The 19,619-nt window shown below is 38.9% G+C and overlaps 2 protein-coding genes across 5 annotated transcripts in view; one reads left to right on the forward strand and one right to left on the reverse strand.

Annotated features, from left to right (window-relative positions):
* HEATR5B (HEAT repeat containing 5B) overlaps nucleotides 1-12,411 on the reverse strand; it is a 56,479-nt gene extending 44,068 nt beyond the window's left edge. For both annotated transcript variants that reach the window (XM_084285360.1, XM_084285359.1), the window contains exons 1-11: nucleotides 12,392-12,411; nucleotides 9,705-9,870; nucleotides 8,977-9,188; nucleotides 7,364-7,472; nucleotides 6,143-6,292; nucleotides 5,446-5,617; nucleotides 4,915-5,072; nucleotides 3,643-3,892; nucleotides 1,822-1,977; nucleotides 789-1,039; nucleotides 268-379 (exon numbers count right to left, since the gene is read on the reverse strand). In XM_084285360.1, coding sequence (XP_084141486.1) covers nucleotides 268-379; nucleotides 789-1,039; nucleotides 1,822-1,977; nucleotides 3,643-3,892; nucleotides 4,915-5,072; nucleotides 5,446-5,617; nucleotides 6,143-6,292; nucleotides 7,364-7,472; nucleotides 8,977-9,188; nucleotides 9,705-9,830 — 1,696 coding nt within the window. In that variant the 5' untranslated portion in view covers nucleotides 9,831-9,870; nucleotides 12,392-12,411. The remainder of the gene's footprint in view (nucleotides 1-267; nucleotides 380-788; nucleotides 1,040-1,821; nucleotides 1,978-3,642; nucleotides 3,893-4,914; nucleotides 5,073-5,445; nucleotides 5,618-6,142; nucleotides 6,293-7,363; nucleotides 7,473-8,976; nucleotides 9,189-9,704; nucleotides 9,871-12,391) is intronic.
* Nucleotides 12,412-12,562: 151 nt separating this feature from the next.
* Nucleotides 12,563-19,596, forward strand: GPATCH11 (G-patch domain containing 11). 3 transcript variants are annotated; one of them, XM_084285266.1, is made up of 9 exons: nucleotides 12,563-12,699; nucleotides 12,807-13,033; nucleotides 13,889-13,930; nucleotides 14,010-14,130; nucleotides 14,925-15,015; nucleotides 15,128-15,232; nucleotides 15,831-15,912; nucleotides 16,851-16,936; nucleotides 19,457-19,596. In XM_084285266.1, the coding sequence occupies exons 1-8, from the start codon at nucleotides 12,653-12,655 to the stop codon at nucleotides 16,904-16,906; spliced, it is 771 nt and encodes a 256-aa protein (XP_084141392.1). In that variant the 5' UTR covers nucleotides 12,563-12,652; the 3' UTR covers nucleotides 16,907-16,936; nucleotides 19,457-19,596. The 3 variants fall into 3 exon arrangements, with proteins under 3 accessions (XP_084141392.1, XP_084141391.1, XP_084141393.1); XM_084285265.1 differs by having other exon boundaries at nucleotides 19,434-19,573; XM_084285267.1 differs by having other exon boundaries at nucleotides 12,590-12,699; nucleotides 12,790-13,033; nucleotides 19,434-19,573.
* Nucleotides 19,597-19,619: the final 23 nt, after the last annotated feature.

Below are 19,619 nucleotides of genomic sequence, written 5' to 3' on the forward strand. Positions count from 1 at the left end.
CAAAACAAAGCAAAAACAACCAGAGTAGATTTTTTTTTTTTTTTAAGTTATGTCACCTTCTATTACCCTTCAGCTTACATGAACTCTAGTATTTCTGCATCGTGAACATCACCGCTGACACAAATGAACTAACACTGCTTCCAGTGGTATCAATGCCCTAGTACTAGACACTGTACTGATTATACATAGCAACTATTTGCTAGAGTGGATAACCAGAAACGTTGGGCAAGCATTATAACAAAACCAAATACAACTGTTTTTACAAACCTAAAGTCATAAGTGCTCCAAGTAAAAGCCATCCAGCTTGAGTCCGTTGCAAGGAAAGTCTGCTGTTCTGTGCAGCAGTTCGTAACAGATCCTCAGCAATACTAACCACCATCTGCAATGTTATAAAAATGGATTTCAAAAAAATAAACTAAGCCACTCCTACAAATTCATTCTTACTAATCTTATGTAAAATTTAAATTGATCTTCTATAAAGAGCAGGTTACATTTCATACAGATAAGTGGCCTTTGCACATGACAATACAGACAGTAACATTCTTTTGAGTAATTATTCATTAATATGACCAACAAGAATGCAAATTTGGAAGAGGGATGGGAAAAAAAGCTGGTAAATATTTTAACTGAAATGCTACAAACAAGCACTCTGACCATTGCTCTTGCTAGGTACAAGGCCAATTTCATGACCCTTTAACTTGTTACTATGTTAGACATTTTGCAAAACAATTACTTCTTGAAAAAAAAAGCTCTCTCTGTGCACTCCCACCTGAAGATAATTATCTCACCTTTCCTTTAGCATGAGGAATGCCTAAGGGACACTGATGCACACCACCTAATAAAGCAGCCATTGCAAAACTGTAGCCACTAACAGCTTCAGGGGAAGTCTTCAGATTGTTGAGTCTTTCTGCACATCTATCTAAAAACGGAGTCAACTGAAAAGGCAACGCCACAGCTACACACCGCAAACACCATGCGGCAGCAAGTCGAGCAGCCATGCTGGGATGAAGAAGAACTGAAGTTACTGTCTCCAACAGGCCTACAGGAAAGAGTTTACAGTTTTAAAATTACAATATGCTTTTTCACATGCGTAAACATGTAAACTGCATCAATATTAGACAGGCAACATGAAATTTAAGAACGCCAGAACTGCAGTACTTGAGTTTTTATAACTTTGACTTTTTCTTTAAGGAAACCCAGAAGTATTATTAGCATTAGCTTGCAGTTCCGCTGGAAAAAAACATGGGTATCCACAAACCAAAAAAAAAATAAAATAAAATAAAAAAATAAGGACTACAGTTCCACATTACAAATGTGGATTCAGATGTTAAAACAAGCAAGAAGAAAATCCCACACCAGCCCTGGTCAACTCAGGTTAAATAACAAGCTTTTTAAATGGGACTATCCACAGCTTCATCTCCTGACAAAATGCCCCTAGTCTTCAGGTTAAAAAAATAAAATAAAATCTATCAAGGAAATACTGCTTTCCAGAAGCATGTATTTCAGACCTTGTACAGTAAAACAATCTATTTCCTTTAATACCATTATTGGAAACTCATTGATGCTAAAAATCACAATTTTACTCATCCTGAAAAGGAGCTTTAGGCAAAACTTCCATCAAAAAAATTACTTGAAACTGTCAAACTAAAGTTAGGGTACTATACACAGTGAGCAGGACAAACTCAGCTATAGAGAGTACTACAGGGGATGACAGTTTAATTGATTTCTTTCTTACACATTAGTTTTCTATTTAACTAGATTGTAATCATATTTCATATCCACTGCTCAAATATCTCAACCTATTTAAGTTTACCTGCATACCTATAGAGGGTTCTTGAATAAGAGGAGATGCAGTGGCATTCAGACTCTGAACCAGACTACCCAGTTCTTGGAGAGCACACACCATTACATGCTGGCTTGCAGCTATATCGGCAGCTCCTGCTTTATTTTCACTGTTAGCATCATTCACAACTGCTTCTGCAGAAAAGAAAAGTATCTCGTTTAACCACCATTTGAATCACATATACAGGATATAACATATACAGGATAGGAAGGGAAAACTGAGTTTTAACATCAACCCTAAATATTATTATAAAAACACAAGTTTGCCTGTAGCATGAGCTCACAAAGCAAATGCATCCTGAAGAAAAATAAGTTTTAAAGCTACCAGCCAAACATAATCATCCAGAGTCCATGAAAAACACATGCCCAGAAGTTGCCGTGGATGGCACTGCACTAAGAGGTAGGATTCATACTGTAACCCAGCAAAAGTAAGCATATCCACATGCAGCATGTGTGTATTGTATCTATGTATACACACATACCTACAGATGAAGTAATTAGGACCACAATCTTGTCACATCTAGATTCTGTATATGAATTTGCATGAATATATATGGAATAAAACTTTAAAAAAAATTTAAATCAGAGAAATATTAAAAAATTATCATAACTATTAATGATCTTAGAGCTATCCAATTAATTTCATAGATCTCACTTCATGTTTTTTTCTCCTGCACAATGTCCCAGGAGCAACAGAGTAAGGGATGGGATTCCTTACCTGATGGGTAAGGAAGCTGCAACTGTCACTTCTAAGAAAATGGATTTCAATATCAGCTTAAAATTTATGTATCTTCTACACTATAAATTTAACAAAAGATCCCCCTTATATGAAGGGAAGCAATCATTACCAAGTAAAAATACCTCTAACTTATCAAATTCATTGGAAAATATATAAAAAAAAAAGCAGGTCATCCCATCATCCAAAAACATAATGGAATTCTCTCTAACTTTGATAAGCAGGTGGCAGGAGGAGTAATTTCTGCAATCGTTTTATCTCAGAACTATCATTTCTGATAGACTCTCCCCTGGGAGCACAAGGGTTCCGACTGCAATAAATATTAAAGTTCCAACTTCAGACATACCTTCCCTACCAAAAAAAGTTAAGAGAATAATCTGCAAAAATTTTAAAAACAATTGCAATTCCATACATTAAACATCAATTTTAAAAACAAATTAGATGGTGGCATTAGAAGAAAAAAAAGTTGTTTGCTAAATGCACTGTTGTGCAATTCCAGCTTCCCTTCTCAATCTCTAGCTCAAATTAACTGTTTTATAAGAAACAAATGATAGTTTTGAGATGTGTAATCATGATGTAATCTCTCATAAAATGAGAGATTGCGTATTCAAGAGGCCACAGTTATCCTCTCTAATTCCGGTTTTCAGATTACATCTTTATTTGTCACCTATAAAATCCAGCTGGATATCAGCATGGATATTAGCAGGGGATATACAAGGATGTTATCTGACCTACATGTTCTTCAGCAGTACTCCACCCAACTTTCAATACAACCTATCCCAAGATTAATCGCAAAAACACACTTCTGTTCCCCATCTTGCATTCTAAGCAAATGCAATTCCAAAATCCACTAGACAGAGGATAACAAGACACTTTTACACAGTCACCTTTTAAGTAGAACTTACATTTTGGATAAAAAATTTCAAACAGAAAGCAGATGAATTATTTTTTACCATAGCAATAAAATTACTTCTCACAGTAGAAGAAAGAAAAAAGGTTGAGATGATGTAACAACAATGATTTTCAACAGCTCTCAAATACAGAAAAAAAAAAAAGTTTCTCACCCACTGCTTTCATTTGTTTACCAATAGCTTGACATATATCTTTGGCAGCTGCAATCTGTGCTTTCTCCCCCAGTAAGCTGCCCACAGTTGCTCTCAGGATAAAGGACACGCATCTTCGAGAATACACTGCTTCCACGTGGGTCTGGGTTGCGCGAGGATGGGAGACCAGATCGAGCACATGGGACAAAAACGTAGCAAAGTTGCGCTCCAACCACTGACCTCCTAATGTTGTAACAAAGACAACATAGGCCTGCAAATTCAGAAGTTACATACAGATCCAATTAAAACAGAAACAAGAGCCTAACAACTGAAGTAATATCCATGCATATTGCAGTACAGTAGTGATAGCAAGGGCAGTTATATGCAACCTTAATAGGGCTTAGCAGGATGAATCAACCCATCAGCCAAGCCTTTGAAGCCAAATTGCTTCCAGTACCAAGAGCAGCTCCAATACTGCTACGTATACTTTGAAGTGCAAAATGCTCTTGATGACAAGGCCTGTACATTGCTCTAAATATGTCTCTTCTTAAAAATGTGTTTAAATAATAATAATGCAAATAGCAACATGAACATGTTTTAATTTATGATCAAGACTGAGCATTTTTGACAAGTTCACCTAAAAAACGACTTAAAAAAAAAAAAAAAAAAGGCTTCACAAAATACCCTAGGATTAAAAAAAAAAAAGTGAATTCTGTTAAGATACTGCAGCATATTGAAATACACGTCAGACTGGGAATGCCTGAATTTGAGGTTATGCTGCTGCTACCTTCCTCTATTAGAAAAGGAAAGCTTCTGTATTCAGATTTCACCTACTCAGAAAAGACATATGGAGAGAAGAAACATAATTTAACAAGCTAGGGCAGCAAACTTGACGCAGCAACCAGGAGAACCAGCACACACAAAAGGAGAGAAGTATGCCCTGTCTAAAAGGAAATAGAATGAAAACAGGGAGCCAGTCTTTAAGATGCTAATTTTTCAATTTTTTTTTTTTTTTTAAAAGCTAATCACACCTAAAACACACTGATTAAATCAAATAAACATTCCTAAGCACATATTTGAATCAACAGGAATAACATATCTTAGAGGAATGACACTATATATATACATCCACAAACCAGGTGAGCCAAACTAGCCTTGTGAGTTATTATAAACAAATAAAGACCACAAATAAATCCTAAAAGAGTTACAGTTAATGTACAAATGTTACTTAATTTAAAATAAATAAATACTACAGATACTAAAGTACTACAGAATACAAAGCTTATCACAAACCTGAGTAACACCAACTCGCACTTCCCTGTTGACAGATCCTCCTACTTTTAACATCTCTCCACCACTCTTTAGGAAACCAGACCCTCCCCGCAGAAATCCAGTGGCCATAAGTTCCAAGACTTCCTCAAGTGTAGCTCTCTTCACATTCTGCCGCATCACTTTTGCGAAGAGAAAAGCAATCATTTAATCTTAAAGCTCCAAACAACACAAGCAATCATCTCAAAATCTCTATTACCAATTCAAAACTGTCTTGCAACATAAATTTAGACAACATTTCAGATAACAGCTGTTTTTTATGCTTGCAAAATAAGCTACTCTTCCCAAATGATTTTGATAGCTTGACTTTTTTTTTCCCCCCAACTACAACAGGGAATCTGAACACTTTAATTTTTTTAAGCTAAGAGTTTATAAAACCAAACAAATCAGCTACATATATGTCCGTGTACTAGAATAACAATGTAACACTGTCACATAACATGGCATTGAAGATGCAGCTTGTCCATTTGGAAATGGAATCTAGAAGGAACGTACCTGTCGCTTGTTTTGGTATCAGTGCTGTGGCCATGACTGTCCCCAAAAGCTTTGACACTGCAACTCGCACGCCATAGTTTGAGTTTTCCAGAGCTTTAAAGCACAGCGTCGCAACATTCTCTAGTTCAGCTGTCCACATAAACACCGCTTCATTTTGTAATTCCAGCAGACACTGAAGGAGGAAGAGAAAAAAAAAAAAACAAAACAAAAAACACAAAAACTTGCTGAGCACCAATAGAGACTATTCTTACCCTTTATCTAGGTATTGGTGTAATTGTCAGGTTTATTCATCAAGTATTTTAATATTAATATCTTGACTTTTTTCCCCACACTCCCAATTAACTGAAAACTTATCTGAACAATCAGAATAATCATGGAATAGGTTGACACAAATTAAAAAGTAAAAGGAAAACACAAAAAAAGCAACTATGTTACTCAAAATCTCTCCTACTGTGACCCACAGTTAATTTACTCTTTCATTATTTATTTATCAAGAGTGGAAGCCAATACCACTGTACCTTAGTACACGTGAAGCAGTAAGTCAAATGCCTGAGCCTTCGGTATTAACCAGTAAGGACTTATCTCTCCCAAGCAATGGTCAAGTTTCCCATGATAAGCAACAGGTCAAAGTTCAGATGCAGACACTTCACAGTCACAGAACAAACAATTTCTAGAACTGGGGGAGAAATTCACCCACCTTGGCCACTGCACATCGTACAGCCATAGATCTGTCTGTCAACAGAGAGCGGGCATTCTTATAAATATCACGGTGACAAGAAGCTGCTGCTCCTCCAAGGCCACTTAAGACTTTCTGTAAGCTCATCAGGATTTCACTGCGGCCCTGAGACTGCACACATAAGAAGCATTTATGCAAAAACACAGACATAGCACTTAAATCAAGTGCCAGGTGTATATTTCCGCATTTTCCTACTTCTGTACATGCATATTTTTGTAAGCATTGCTAACAGTTCACTGAAGTCTGGTACAACCATTACTTGGCTGGCATGAGATGGCAGTAAGCATTAGATACGACCTTACTAGAACTGCTTCTAGTGCCACACAAATTAAGAAGAGGCCAAATAGTCCAACAAATTGACCCAAAATAAGTTGCTTCTGTTCTGTCCCAACTGCCGTAGCCTCAGGAAAAAGAAACAAATAAACAAAACCCCAAGCAAATGATATAAGAGAATGCGAAGCCCAAACAGTCAACAGATTCTTACCGTACCTGCACACAGGCAGGTACCTAAAGTTAGAGGGCACAAAAAAAAATTATCTGTATATATAGATATCACAGCATACAAGGGCACAGCTGAAGAAAACTAATGTCAGGACAAAACGCAGACTTATTTGATATAGTCAGCACTGTTATAAGTCCCCCCTTTATCTCCAGCAGTGGGATTACTCATGTTTATTACTGCATATACATTTTCTGTGACAAGCAGGAATCAAGATCTACACAATCAGCACTCCTTTCCAACCTGTCATATATTTCAAAAGAAACGGAGCTATTTCGGTCGTATCAGCCCCACTGACAACCCACAACACATTCTCTCAGTATGATGATACACGCTCTCTTTTCAGGGCAGAACGTATCCTGCTGACAATCTGCATAATTTTTTTTTGTTGAAAAATTTAAGTATTTCTTTTTAATTTTTAAACAATTGAACATTTACACAAGGTACACAAGTGGAAATACTAATGCAGTCCTTCAAATGGTACATACAACCATTTCGCAATTTTAATTACTGAGGCCACAATAAAGCAACTACTATACTATGCATATAACAAAACTCTCAACCCTCCCTCTGCAGAACAAATCCACTTACACGTTTACCTTGATACAAGTAATTTGCATTTTTCTACATAGCATAGTCTAAATGGAACCAAGACCACAAATGTAAAATATTTCAAAACTTACCTCTGCACTTTTCAGAGATTTTAAGAGATTATTCACTGTTTCTGGAAAAGAACTACCCAACATTCTGCCCATTTTTTCGTAAAATGCTCCAACACATGCCACAGCAGCCCTATGAAAAAAAAAGACATACATGTATTTGAATGGATATTATTACATGATCTACATTATCTATACAGAAATTCTGGAGAAGACAAGTACATGCTGAAATCTCAGCAAGACCAGGATTTTGTGTTCTATTAACAGGTGCTTGGTAAACAAAGTTGTGAACTAGAAACACCCCACTCCCTAATATATTTGGTACATTTTCATAGATACTGAGAGATTTTTTTTTCAAACCTAAGAACTTATGTATCTTAAGTTATAGTGCACTAACACAATAACACGTATGGACACCCTGAAAAAATTATTGTATCCAAAAACACTTATATACATTTTTTTCCTTTCCCAGACATTTTTGATTAGGAAGCAGTGTAGTGCAGTTGGATATGCAGATTGCTCCAGGGCAGTTACAGACACAGATCCTGAAAAAAATGCACATTTTCACTATGAAGAAATAAGTCTTTTTTAAAAAAAAAAAAAAAAAAAAAAAAAAAAAACTGAAATTCTTGGATTTTTTTTTTTCCCCTCAAAACTGTGTTACAAACTGATTACAGCCTACTGCTTAACTGGCACGTCTCCTACACAACTCTTCTACACAAACATGAAAAACTAAAGTTTGAAACCATATAGAAAAAAAAAAAGACCTTTTTGATTATCACTTAAACAGGTAGCATGAATTTCTGTGCATGTGACAGTACTAAGCCTATTCTACTTACAGGTGTTTCTCACAGAGTTGCAACAGTTTCAGATGAAAGAAGGACAGTATCACCACAAACGGTGACTACTTCAAATTTCGTCGTTACACCCCGTTATGGTAATGCCTGAAGGCAGCCCAAATGGAGGTTTGCTAGACACCGTGAATATATGACGTGATACCCCACAGGTGGTAGGGCCCTAAAGCAGCTTCAACAGATGTTGCTTGTGGCATTAACCAGATTTCTACCAGTGAGACTCTGCTCCTATACATGAAGACAAGCTGGATCACATCTACATGCACGCCCACATCCAAGCGTACAGACTCTGAGAGACTTAAGCAGTACATTACGACAGGGGAATGGAAGCAAGCAATGCTCGAGGTGGGGGGAAGCTTCTACACTTGGTTACAATTCCCTTGGCAATTGCTCCTGCTTGACGATCTGCAGGCTCTATCATAAATTGGGTACTTGGGCTCAATCACCAATAAAACTGGTGGAATTGCTTCACTGCATTATTTATACGTTACATAACTACTGCCATCCTCTCCACTGCATAAGCACGTGAAGAAACATAAGATACTCCTCTGCCTAGAGGAAAGTATCGAACTTTCAGACAGAAGTGTATCTGTCACCTTCAAATCCTGCCCTCCACAACCTCCATATTGCTCTTTTTTCCTGCTACACCAATCATATATAAACTCCACCAAAGCATGAACAATATAAGTAAACATGCACATATACAGGCAGATTTTTCTGTAACATCCATGACCACTTTGCTTAAAAAAATCATTCCCCTTTCCCCAGTAATACTGAACGTACAGTTTTGTGGGCAGGTAGGCTGCCGTGTCATCTTTGCTCTTGATGATATCATTACACTTGTCAAGTGTCTGAAAAACAGTAAATGTGTCCCCAATGCTGTAGAGAGCAGCCAGATTTTTTGCTAGCAGTTTTCGCGTAGGTGGCCCTGGGGAACTGCTGATGAGTCCTGTTAGCTGTTCTACTAGTTTCTTCTGCTTTTCCTTGACATCTGTCTGTTAACGGACCAAAAATTAACACAGTAAGTCTTGTTTCAAACAACACCCAGCAAAAATACAAGAGACTGAAGTAAACTTTATACCACTCTCACTTCCCCATAATTCAGAGAGGCTTTAGATACACCCAGTAACAGCAGAGACAGATGCTAAATGATCAGAATTGGACGTTACTTTAAGTAATTTTTACATTCTTTAAATGACTTACTAAAATTACAGTATTACCTGCACAGAACATCTTTTAATCCCCTTTACCATCAAGAATCCCTACACCAGAAGGGAAGGTTTCACCTTATGACACTTTATGACACTTTAGAAAAGGAACCAAACTAAATGGTTTATGCAAGAGTCACTCTGACTGCCTACAATTAAACACTTCAAAGCAACAAACTAAAATGGAGGCTGAATCTGGGATCAGACAGTTATGATCAGACAGTTATCTGAATATTATCTATTCGCTTTCTCTATATTAAAATCAATACATGTTTTAGACAAAGGAAAAAAAACACCACTTACCTTGTTAGCAGCTACCAGCACTTTATCCAAAAATCTTAACCATTCAAAGATAAAGACGGGCCTCTTTGCTTCTGTGATCTGTGCTAGCGCTTCCTCATTCAGCAACAAACTATGAGCCAGCTCCATTACTGGTCAAATTCTGCTTTTATCATAGATTGTAGTGACTCTGAAATAAAAATTGTAGTATTAGTATGAAGTATAGTAGAACAACATAGAGCTTTGAAAATCACATGAAAATATGAAGATGACATACATCAGATGACATTGGCTTTACAACCAAGTACATTCATCAGTACTTCATGGATCAGAGCTGCTAACAGCAAAAAGAGCACCTACAGACAACTAAAAGGTGTAAATTCTGAGCCGGGAAAAATATACCAAAGTCACTGCCTAAAGGAAAAAAAAAAAAAGCAACACAAAAGAGCTAAAGGAGTCATCTCACTGCCTCCTCTCACACAAAACAGAGTAAGAACTGTCCCTAATCAAGACTCTTGACCCCATTCCTGAAGCTGAAACACGAACCTGGACACCTCCTCAACATCTTCAACAGACAAGGCGAGAAGGAGACGACCCCCTTACGAGCACTAATGCAGAATCAGCGTCTTCTGCTTTCAGGAACAAGCGAATGATTCTCTTTTCTGAAGAACGTGTGCATGCCCCGAGACACAAAGTGTGGGCTCCACAGAAATAGCACAGCACGAGGCTTGCACGCTACCAAACATAGTTCCAGAGCACAACAGAGCTACAGAAGGGACATATGCGAACAGCAGCACCACATTAAGGAACACAGAAACATGTTTTCTAGAAGTAAGACTCATCTGTGCTGGTTCAGAATGCATCACTAAACATCACAGGATAACCTACCAACATGTTAGTCAGTAAAATCGCACAGCAGATATAACTCTGTGGCCTAATGCAGTTTTGCAGCTGATATTCTAGGGTGGCCCAAAATATTTAACTCCAAGAAGAGCAAGGGGTGGAAAGGATAAATAGGATTTCCCATCCCTCACAAATCTGGGAGAGGCAGGAACTGTGACAGCATTTGGGATCACTGATCTAAGACTTCCCAGAGCCCCCTGGCCTTGCTTTACAGGGTGGACAAATGCACCTCTGAAACAGAGCAGCCTGGAGCACAGGCAGCAGCCAAAGGACTGCGCGCCTCCCCTAGAGGCAAAGCACCACACATCCAACACTGAGACCCTGCTCACTGACTGGGGGGCAGCAGCAAAGCACCACCAAAAGCACACCACTGGCATAAGCAAGCACCCTGCAGGCAACATCACCTTCAGCAAACTACATTTAAAAGCAAGCGGAGCTGTTTAATGCAGACCTGATGGGTGGGAGGGAGGGGGAAATATCTAAAAAAACAAAACAAAACAAAAAGTCAACCGAGTCAACCATCTTCTGCAAAAATACCCTCCCCCTCAAATAAAAAAAAAATATATATATAAAAAAAATCATCACACCAAACCCAAAACCTGAGTTTAGCGATGCTAAGACTTGGATCTCAGGTAGAACAAGAAAGACAAATCAAACAAGCAGCACCGTACCTCCCCATGGCTATCCTCCTACAGCTGCACCGCTCTGCCCGTACTCTCAGGGTGTTTACTGTGCTCTCCCCTGCTTCCTCCTTTGAGGTCAAACCCAACAAATTCTTAAAGTGAAATGAATTAAATTAAATAACTTTACTTGTTTATAAATCAGCTCCCCATTAGACAGTAGGGAAGGGTGACACACCGATATCACAACCGTAATGGGGTTCTAAACTCACCTGCGAGCACTGAATTTTTAGGAACTAGCACAGCACAGTGCCTGTAACACCAACCTGGCTCCCTGCCCCTCGGTACCGTATTTCGTGGTGTTTTTTTGTTACTTACATCACCAGGGGCAGATCAGCAAAGGTGGAATGGCCACGTACAGAAGTATGTTCTGCCCTCCTGCTGATACCTCACAAACACTTTTGCTGGATCATTATTTTTTTAAAACGTTGCAAAGAATTCAGAGGTCTTCCCTATCGCTAAGGTACACAGGTACACAGGTATTTTGGCTGCCCAAAACTCCTCAAAAGGAGAGCAGAGGGAAGCGCAGTGAGCAGTGGCAGCACTAAGGCTCTCCAGAGAGCAAGTCTGACCCAACAGCTCCTTGCTCCCTTTCCTCCCCAGCCAAAAGTTGTGGTTTCTCCCTGGCCTTTAGAGTCCTGAATCCCTCATCCATGAATCCCTTATCTCTTCGCCTGCTGGATTTAGGGACCACAAGCCCTAGCTCCCCACCCTGCACGCAGGCACACATTCAGCCGTGCCACCGAGGCGCACAGGATCCGATGTAGGATGAATTACACGACATTCAGGGGGCTGAAGGGCCTCGAAGCCCTCAGCTGGGCTCTCCCCAGGCCACCTACGACCACCAGAGCCTTGCTTGGGAGCCCCCATAAGCCTGCCCACCACCTTCCAACCCGCGCAGGGGGCACCGCGCCCCCGTTACCGCCCCCGGGGCTCCGCTACACCGGAGCAAAGCAGGCATTAACCCCACAACCGTGCCAGAAAGCCCTCCCGAGAAGCGCTCAGCCCCAAGCCGGGGCTCACCCGGGCCGCCGAGCCAGGGGACCCAGCCCCCGGGGCAACGAGCCCCGAGCGGGGCCGCTGCAACCGCCCCGGCCCCGGCCCCGGCCCCAGCCCGGCCCCCCTCACCCTCAGCGGGCAGCGCAGCTCCGGCAGGAAGCGGCCGCAGCGCAGGCGCCAGCGGCCGGGCCGGGGCGGGGAAGGGAAGGGAAAGGAAGGGAGGGAAGGGGAAGGGAAGGGGCGGCCGCACGCAGGCGCCGGGCTGAGGTGGGCGTTTGGGTGGCCGGGGAGGTGTGGAGGGCCGGGGGGCTCCCCTCAGCCTCGTACCGGGCAGCGTGGGGGTTGTGAGGTGTTTGGGGAAAGGGGCTGAGCAGGGCATGCGAGCTGGCCATGGGGGAGGATGAAGAGGAGGATTATATGTCTGATTTGTTTATTAAGTAAGTATCCGCCTTTTTTTTATTTTATTTTTTTTCCTTCTTAAATGATTATAAATGTAAAAAGAATAAACAATGAGCTAATATTTGCAGGGGGTATTAATTCGTAGACAGGATGTGAGGCCAGGCTTGCCCATGGTGCGCCGGGTGAAAGAGGCTCTTCAGAAGGAAGAAAAGCAAAAAGAAGCCAACGAGAGGAACCGACAGAAGAGTGTAAAAGAGGAAGAAAAAGAGCGGCGTGACCTGGTGTTGAAGAGTGCGTTGGGCAACGAGAACAAAGGCTTTGCCCTGCTGCAGAAGATGGGCTACAAGAGTGGCCAGGCCCTTGGCAAAAGTGGTAAGTTTGTCACTGTCTAGACCTGCGTGCTGCTTTCAGGTGTACCCTTATATTTTATGGACTGCATCTGCTGCTTCACTTATAGATGGGGTCAATAAATGCCTCTCTAAGAGCCCTACCATTACTGTCATGTTGTGACAGGAAAAAAAAAAAAAAAAGCAAATTTCTAAAACAAAAATGACTGTTGAGAGATGTGAGGGAAGCAGCAGTACTTGCTGCTTGCTAAATGCATTTCAGTATGTGCATGTCTACAGGAATTGCACTAAGAAGTTGATTTGATGGTCTTGGAAAGCTCACTGCTCAAAAAAAGTCAGCCCCTTCTTTGAATTTATCGCTGTATTTTGGAAAAGAAACAGTACTTAGCATGAAGTCTTGACAGATAAAATTAGTGAAGGAAAACATCAGTAATTGTTATGCCAGTTCAGTGCATCTCTAGCAGATGATCAGTAACTGAAGTGGCCCAGACAGATTCTTGTTGTACTTCATCTTTATCAAGCTGTGAAATTCTCAAATAAAAAAATGCCACAGAAGACTGTAGCAAAGCAATCTTCATCACAGGTATGCTGTACCTATCAAATTGACATCATTTTCTTTCCGTTGGGTAGTGTTCTGAAGAAAGCATCCAGCAATTCCGCAGACAAGGGAAAAAAGAAAGGAGGTTGCAGCTCAGCTAGGTTATTTGTAGTGCACTAAATGTATATCAATAAGAGTTTTTTCAATTTCCAGAAAACAGAATTGCAATAAAATTTACATATTTAATGGCAAAATCAGCTTGCCTGTTTGAATATACCACGCAAACCATAGTTTGAGAAAGACCTGTTTTTTTTTAAATCGGCCTATTTTTCCTTTTCACAGGAGAAGGCATTGTTGAACCTATTCCTCTGAACATAAAAACAGGTTTGTGATGCTTCCTAATTTACTTAGTTAGGTATCAGAGCTTCTCAGATGCTTACATTCATGTTTTGAACTTACATAGGCAGAAGCGGGCTTGGTCATGAGGAATTCAAAAAGCGAAAAGCTGAAGAAAAACTAGAAAACTATAGACAAAAACTCCATATGAAAAAACAAGCAAATGAACAAGCTGCAGATCAATTCAGGTAAAATTACGTAAATGATACCCCAAGCAGTGCCTATAAGGTTGTTCTTTTTTATATGTTAAGTTTGGCTCTTCTGTTAGTGTGTTACTAATTCTGCATGTTGTTTGAATGGGAGGTACGAGTTGAAATATAAGACAAGCAAGAGCAGGTGAACACTGTAACACTGTACTGCTAAAAGTACGTAAAAAAAATAAAAGATTCAGCAATGTGAACAGTACATATGCTAATTCTCAAATAACTTGCAACTTTTTAAGTCAAAGAACCACGTCATCTTTTTCAATATAAAGCTCATGGATAATCCAGAGCAGCATTGCTGCAGTGGTTTTGGGTTGCAACAAACTAAAACTCAGGGTAAACTTTGGGGGTTTTAATATATATTTTTTTTCTCCTTGTTTGCTTGTTTATATGTGGAGAAAGAAAGACTAGATAAGATTAAAATCTTCTCTGCAAATGTTTCATGAACCATTTTTTCATGTATTACGGAAACCTGGTGGAAAAACAGTACGCGAAGGGTAATTATCATCAAAAGCTGTGTCCTGAAGAGGTAACTGAAAGGTTTATTTCAAAAAAAAAAAAAAAATACATGTTGCTCCTCCAAAAATGATGTTAGAAGGGACTTGTTAACTTCAACATTGTTCTGGTTAGCGTGGTCTTCTCTGGTCTGCATTTGGCAGTTGGAGGGATTGGTATAGCTAGAATCTTAGCACATTTTCTATTTTAGAAAAGCTGTTGACTGTAACACATTTTACTGTTTGTCTTCCTGCTTATTTTACCTATCTACTTTTTCTTAACAGAGTAAGGTTCAAAAACAAACAAGAAGAACGTAAGATGGAAGGAGACCTTCGAAAAAGCCAGAGGGCCTGCCAGCAATTAGATATGCAGAAAGTAAGACACATTTCTCTGTGTTGGAAGGAAGTTTAAAGTATAAAGATATAGGCTACAAAGTAATTATTAATAAATTAAAGTTAATTTCCGTTTAAATCCTTCATTATTTAAGGATATTGATGTTCCCAAGGAGACTTGGTATTGGCTAGAACCTGAAGAGGAAGACAAGAAGGATGAAGAGGACAAGGATGATGAATGCACAAGCTCAGACTTAAGTGTAAGCTTCACAGCTAAATGCATGGCTCGATTCACAATGAAATTGTGTTCCCTTTAATGTTCCCTTAAAGTATGTATTCGTCATTTTCAAAGCTGTAGTAAATGATCTCTTTGCCATCTTAAAGCCGTCATTTTTAAAACAATTATATGATAAATCAGTTTTAATGTTTTATATTTTATTGCTTATCTCTTTTGAAGCTAATCTTTAGAGAAATGTTTTTTAATGTCTTTAATGTTTTCTGAGAACTAGATTACACCACTGTTGTTAGCTTAACATATTTGATTTGCAGAGATGAAGTGTGAAAAATTCCATCAGAAAGTATCATACAGTTGATATAAGGTAGCTAGGTAATCGGCTGTATCTTCAGTGCAGGTTTTGTAGCTGGAAAGAATAATGAGCAAACAGCAGCCATTAACTTTCCAGAGATCCTGGATTCCTTTGCTGTAGGTACAACAATTTGGGTGACTTCATGCCTTACTGAGTTACAACAGCTTTTCTAAAGAAAAAGGTTAAACAATCTGTTTTAGCAAAACCAGCAGCTCAAACCATTTTACATCATGTAAGCCCCTACTCATTGCATCCTTGTACCTACCTATAGGCATCAGAAAAGCTACAACTCCTGACTGCATATTTAAGAGAAGAACACTTTTATTGCATTTGGTGTGGAACCACCTACGAAGGTGAGAGTAAACCTGCCATGTATGTGTTTTACTTCGCTTACGCAGCTAGACTCGAGTAATGCAATATATATTCACTCTTTACCCTGTTGCATGCTTTCGTCAAGGACAGTGCTATACAAACTATGCCTATGCTTCTGTTCTTTATAGTCAATTCTCCTTTTCTGAGGTCCAGAATCAAAGGCTATCAACTTTTTGATATTGGGTCTAACCTTATTTCATCAGACATCTTCCCTTTACTATAATGCAGATGGTTGATACTAGGTAGCTTCAGCATTACCAGAGACACTTTCCTAAGAGAGCTCTCAACAGCCCGCACGTGCCATCTGAATGGCTTTGTCTTCTGTTCTGCAACCTGGCTTATGAGAAGCTGTCATGATGTAGTCTGGTAGCTGTGTGCTTACCCCTCGTCCAGGGTACAAAGTTTTCTGGGAGAAACATTAATACTTCTGTCAGAATATATACTTTTTGTTTCTCTTACTAAAGTCTTTTAAATATACATAAGGGATTTTCGTTCCAAGATACTGTTTTGCAAAAAGCTTGGTGGGTTTTCATTGTAAGCCAACTGTAAGTTGTTTACATGCACAAAAAGTACATGCTGGCACTTAATTTGAATTGGTATTAATATTCATTTTGTTTTGAGAAAACAAACGTCAGATATTAAAAGTCAAAAAAAAAAAAAGCTTGCAGGTGTTTCTGGAACAATTATAACACATCTAACTTCATTGCACAAGAGAGGGTAGAATTTGTGTTGCTTTTTATTTATTTATTATGTTGTTATTTATGTCCAGTTTTTTAAAACACAGTTTAGAATTAATAACTTGCAAACCTTGAATTCTATTTAACCTGTTTTGTACAGTTTCTTCAAATAATTCTAGCAACTTTTTTTCATTTTCTTTCAGTGGAATTAACTGCTCACTTTTTCTCTGCTTATTCCATAGATTCTGAAGATTTGTCTTCAAATTGCCCTGGAGACAGTGCTGCAGATCATGACTAAAGCCTTTCTAAACAAAGGAGTTCTAGATAAGTATGTATAGTTGCTATACTCTGACAATATATTTTTTAAAGGTTCAATTTTTTTAAAAAAAGGTTCATTGTTGTGCCCAATTTCATACCACTGTACACAGAAGAATCATAAAGTTGACAGGTTATACTGCAATTTTTGAAGCATTCTATGTTTTTTCTGCTTGTTGCACAACTTATTAGGAATTAAAGATGCATTATTGCGAATTACTGTAATGTGAAGGCAGGTAAGAATTCCACAGTCTTCGATTATGCTCTGATTTTAAAAGATCAAGTTTGAATAAGTCTTGTTACTTGTTATACAAGTAACAGGTTACTTATACAAGTAACAAGTTACGAAAGTAACATATATTATACAAGTAACAAGTTGTATATGACTTGTTATTCTGTTATACAGGTGTGTGGGGGGGTCATCCTTATTGGATGACTACAGGTCAGAGTTTTTTTTCCTTAGTATCTCAGAGCTCATGGAGGAGGGAGCTTTTGAAATGTTACAATGGCATTTAATATTCGGTTATATGTAAAAGGTACATATTCACCAGATCATGGGACATGTTCAATTTAAATATATATTTATAAATAATCTTAATAGACTTTTTATCCTTAGGGAATGACAACTGCTTCTGTAAACATCCTCCAGTAGAAAGTTACTACTAAAGTATACAAATACTGCAAAAAAATAAAGATCTATTAAAAACTTCTGTGACAAGCTAAACAATACTTCACAGTAAGAAAGGAATCATTGAAGGGCTCAGGTTGAAAGGCACCTTAAAGGTTTCGTTCCAACCCCCATGCCATAGGCAGGGATGTCACCTACTAGATCAGGTTGCCCAGGGCCCCATTGAACCTGGCCTTGAACACCTCCAGTGATGGGGCAACCTCTCTGGGCAACCTGTGCCAGTGCCTCACCACCCTCTAAGTGAACAACTTCCTCCTAAACCTCTAATCTAAATCTCCCCTCTTTTAGTTTAAAACCATTCCCCTTTTTCCTTCTTTATTTGATTAAGAAAAAAAGTTGCTCTCCAACTTTTTTATAAGCCCTCTTTAAGTACCGAAAAGTTGCAGTAAGGTCAGAGTAATGGTGAGTAGTGGTGGTACAAGTGCTCTGTGCAAGAACTACAAAGGTTTCAGCTGAAACTTGTCACATGTTAATTTTCACATTGTAAGGGTAGGTTTATGGGTGAAAGGGAAGTGGAACTAGTAGTGGTATTTTTGGCTGTTGGGATATAATTTCTCCTAGACCTTGAGTACTGCAAAAAAAATATGAATTAGTCCAAAATAATTGAATGCTTTATTTATGAACAATAACATTCATTATAAGGGGAAAAAAAAAAACAAAAAACAGTTCTTAGAAAAGGACATAAAATCAGACCGCTATTTAGCACCGCTTATAGGGAATCAACAATAGATTTCCATAAGAGTATAAAAATGACTACATAATCTTTTATATTATTCTTTTTAACCAAACACCCACCTTTAACCTGTTTAACATTTTAGAAAAATCCTATTATAATTTAGCATTACTACACATCATCACATCATACTTATTTTCCTGCTTAGAATCTCTGCGCATACGCCTTTATGCGGTACCACAGGAGTGAGCTGTGTCTTTTCAAGCAATTCAAAAATGAGACTCAGGCTAATTTGCCCATCTTTACTCCCCTTCCTATTCTACCAAAGCTGTAGTCTTTGAAGTATGTAACCAAATAGTAACAGGCAATCTGCTGTTGCCTTTTGCAGAGCTGATGGTAAGTCCACTAGAGGTGTTCAGGATACCTGTTACCAGTTGCACATGCCTCAGTACTACAATAAGTGATTAAAACCCAGCAGTATGGGGGAGAGGATGTTTAAAGTGCTTTCGACAAAGTATTTAAAATAGTTACTTCTGAGAAAATGCTGGAGACTGAGTACCCCAACTTTGTTTCAGAAAACAAAAAAAATCCCGAGGGTTTCAAAAGTTTAGGATAAAATCTCTTTCAACTGGATTTCCTAGAAGCTAGATGCTTGACATTTAAAACATTTACATTCTCAAGGAACACCTACTTTAAAAGAGTATTTACATTTTAGCGCATTAAAGGTGCTAGGTGTTCTGATGGAGATATTGTGAAAAGAAAATTCATTTTAAAGACCTGAAATTCAGTAAAGAATAACCCCCACCTCTTTCTAGTATTCTTCCTACCAAAATCAATCTTTCCAATTCAGCACATTACCTCCTCTGGTCTAAAGAGGGGAGGGGGAGTCTAGTAAATAATATAAAGTTTGCTATTAAAAAAAAGAAAGGTTTGGTTCACGTGCCACAAGACAGAGCTTCATCCACTTCAACTGATAACGGATTGAGCACATGCTAAGAGCACACACGTGGGGAGTTGCCACAGGCCAGTTATCACATCAACACAGTCTTACGGAAGACAAGGAGTAGGTTCCTGTGCTTATTGTGTAATATAGTTCAGCTCATACCTAACCTGTGTTTCCACGTAAAAATTGTAAGCGATTGTTTGCAGATGTTTGCTGTTCTGATCTGCAGCCAGTGGGAGTGAACGGTGATGCGACCATTTTGGCCAGCAAGCTCCTCAATGGCAGGAAGGCGGAACACCATGGAAAAGACGTATCCCATGTCTTGCTCTTGCTTCTGATATATTTATGGAATTTCATAAGTTTGAATCAAACTGGATTTAAGCACGATCTAG

The sequence above is a fragment of the Netta rufina genome, assembly GCF_964035555.1.
Source record: "Netta rufina genome assembly, chromosome: 3".
NCBI classification, from domain to species: domain Eukaryota; kingdom Metazoa; phylum Chordata; class Aves; order Anseriformes; family Anatidae; genus Netta; species Netta rufina.

Bases quoted from the DNA above. Each gene is read 5' to 3' on its own strand.
- GPATCH11 (XM_084285266.1), top strand. From the start codon at position 12,653: ATGGGGGAGGATGAAGAGGAGGATTATATGTCTGATTTGTTTATTAA. The intron at 12,700-12,806 runs GTAAGTATCCGC...ATTAATTCGTAG, and splicing joins ATGTCTGATTTGTTTATTAA to ACAGGATGTGAGGCCAGGCT. The intron at 15,233-15,830 runs GTAAGCTTCACA...ACCTACCTATAG, and splicing joins GCACAAGCTCAGACTTAAGT to GCATCAGAAAAGCTACAACT.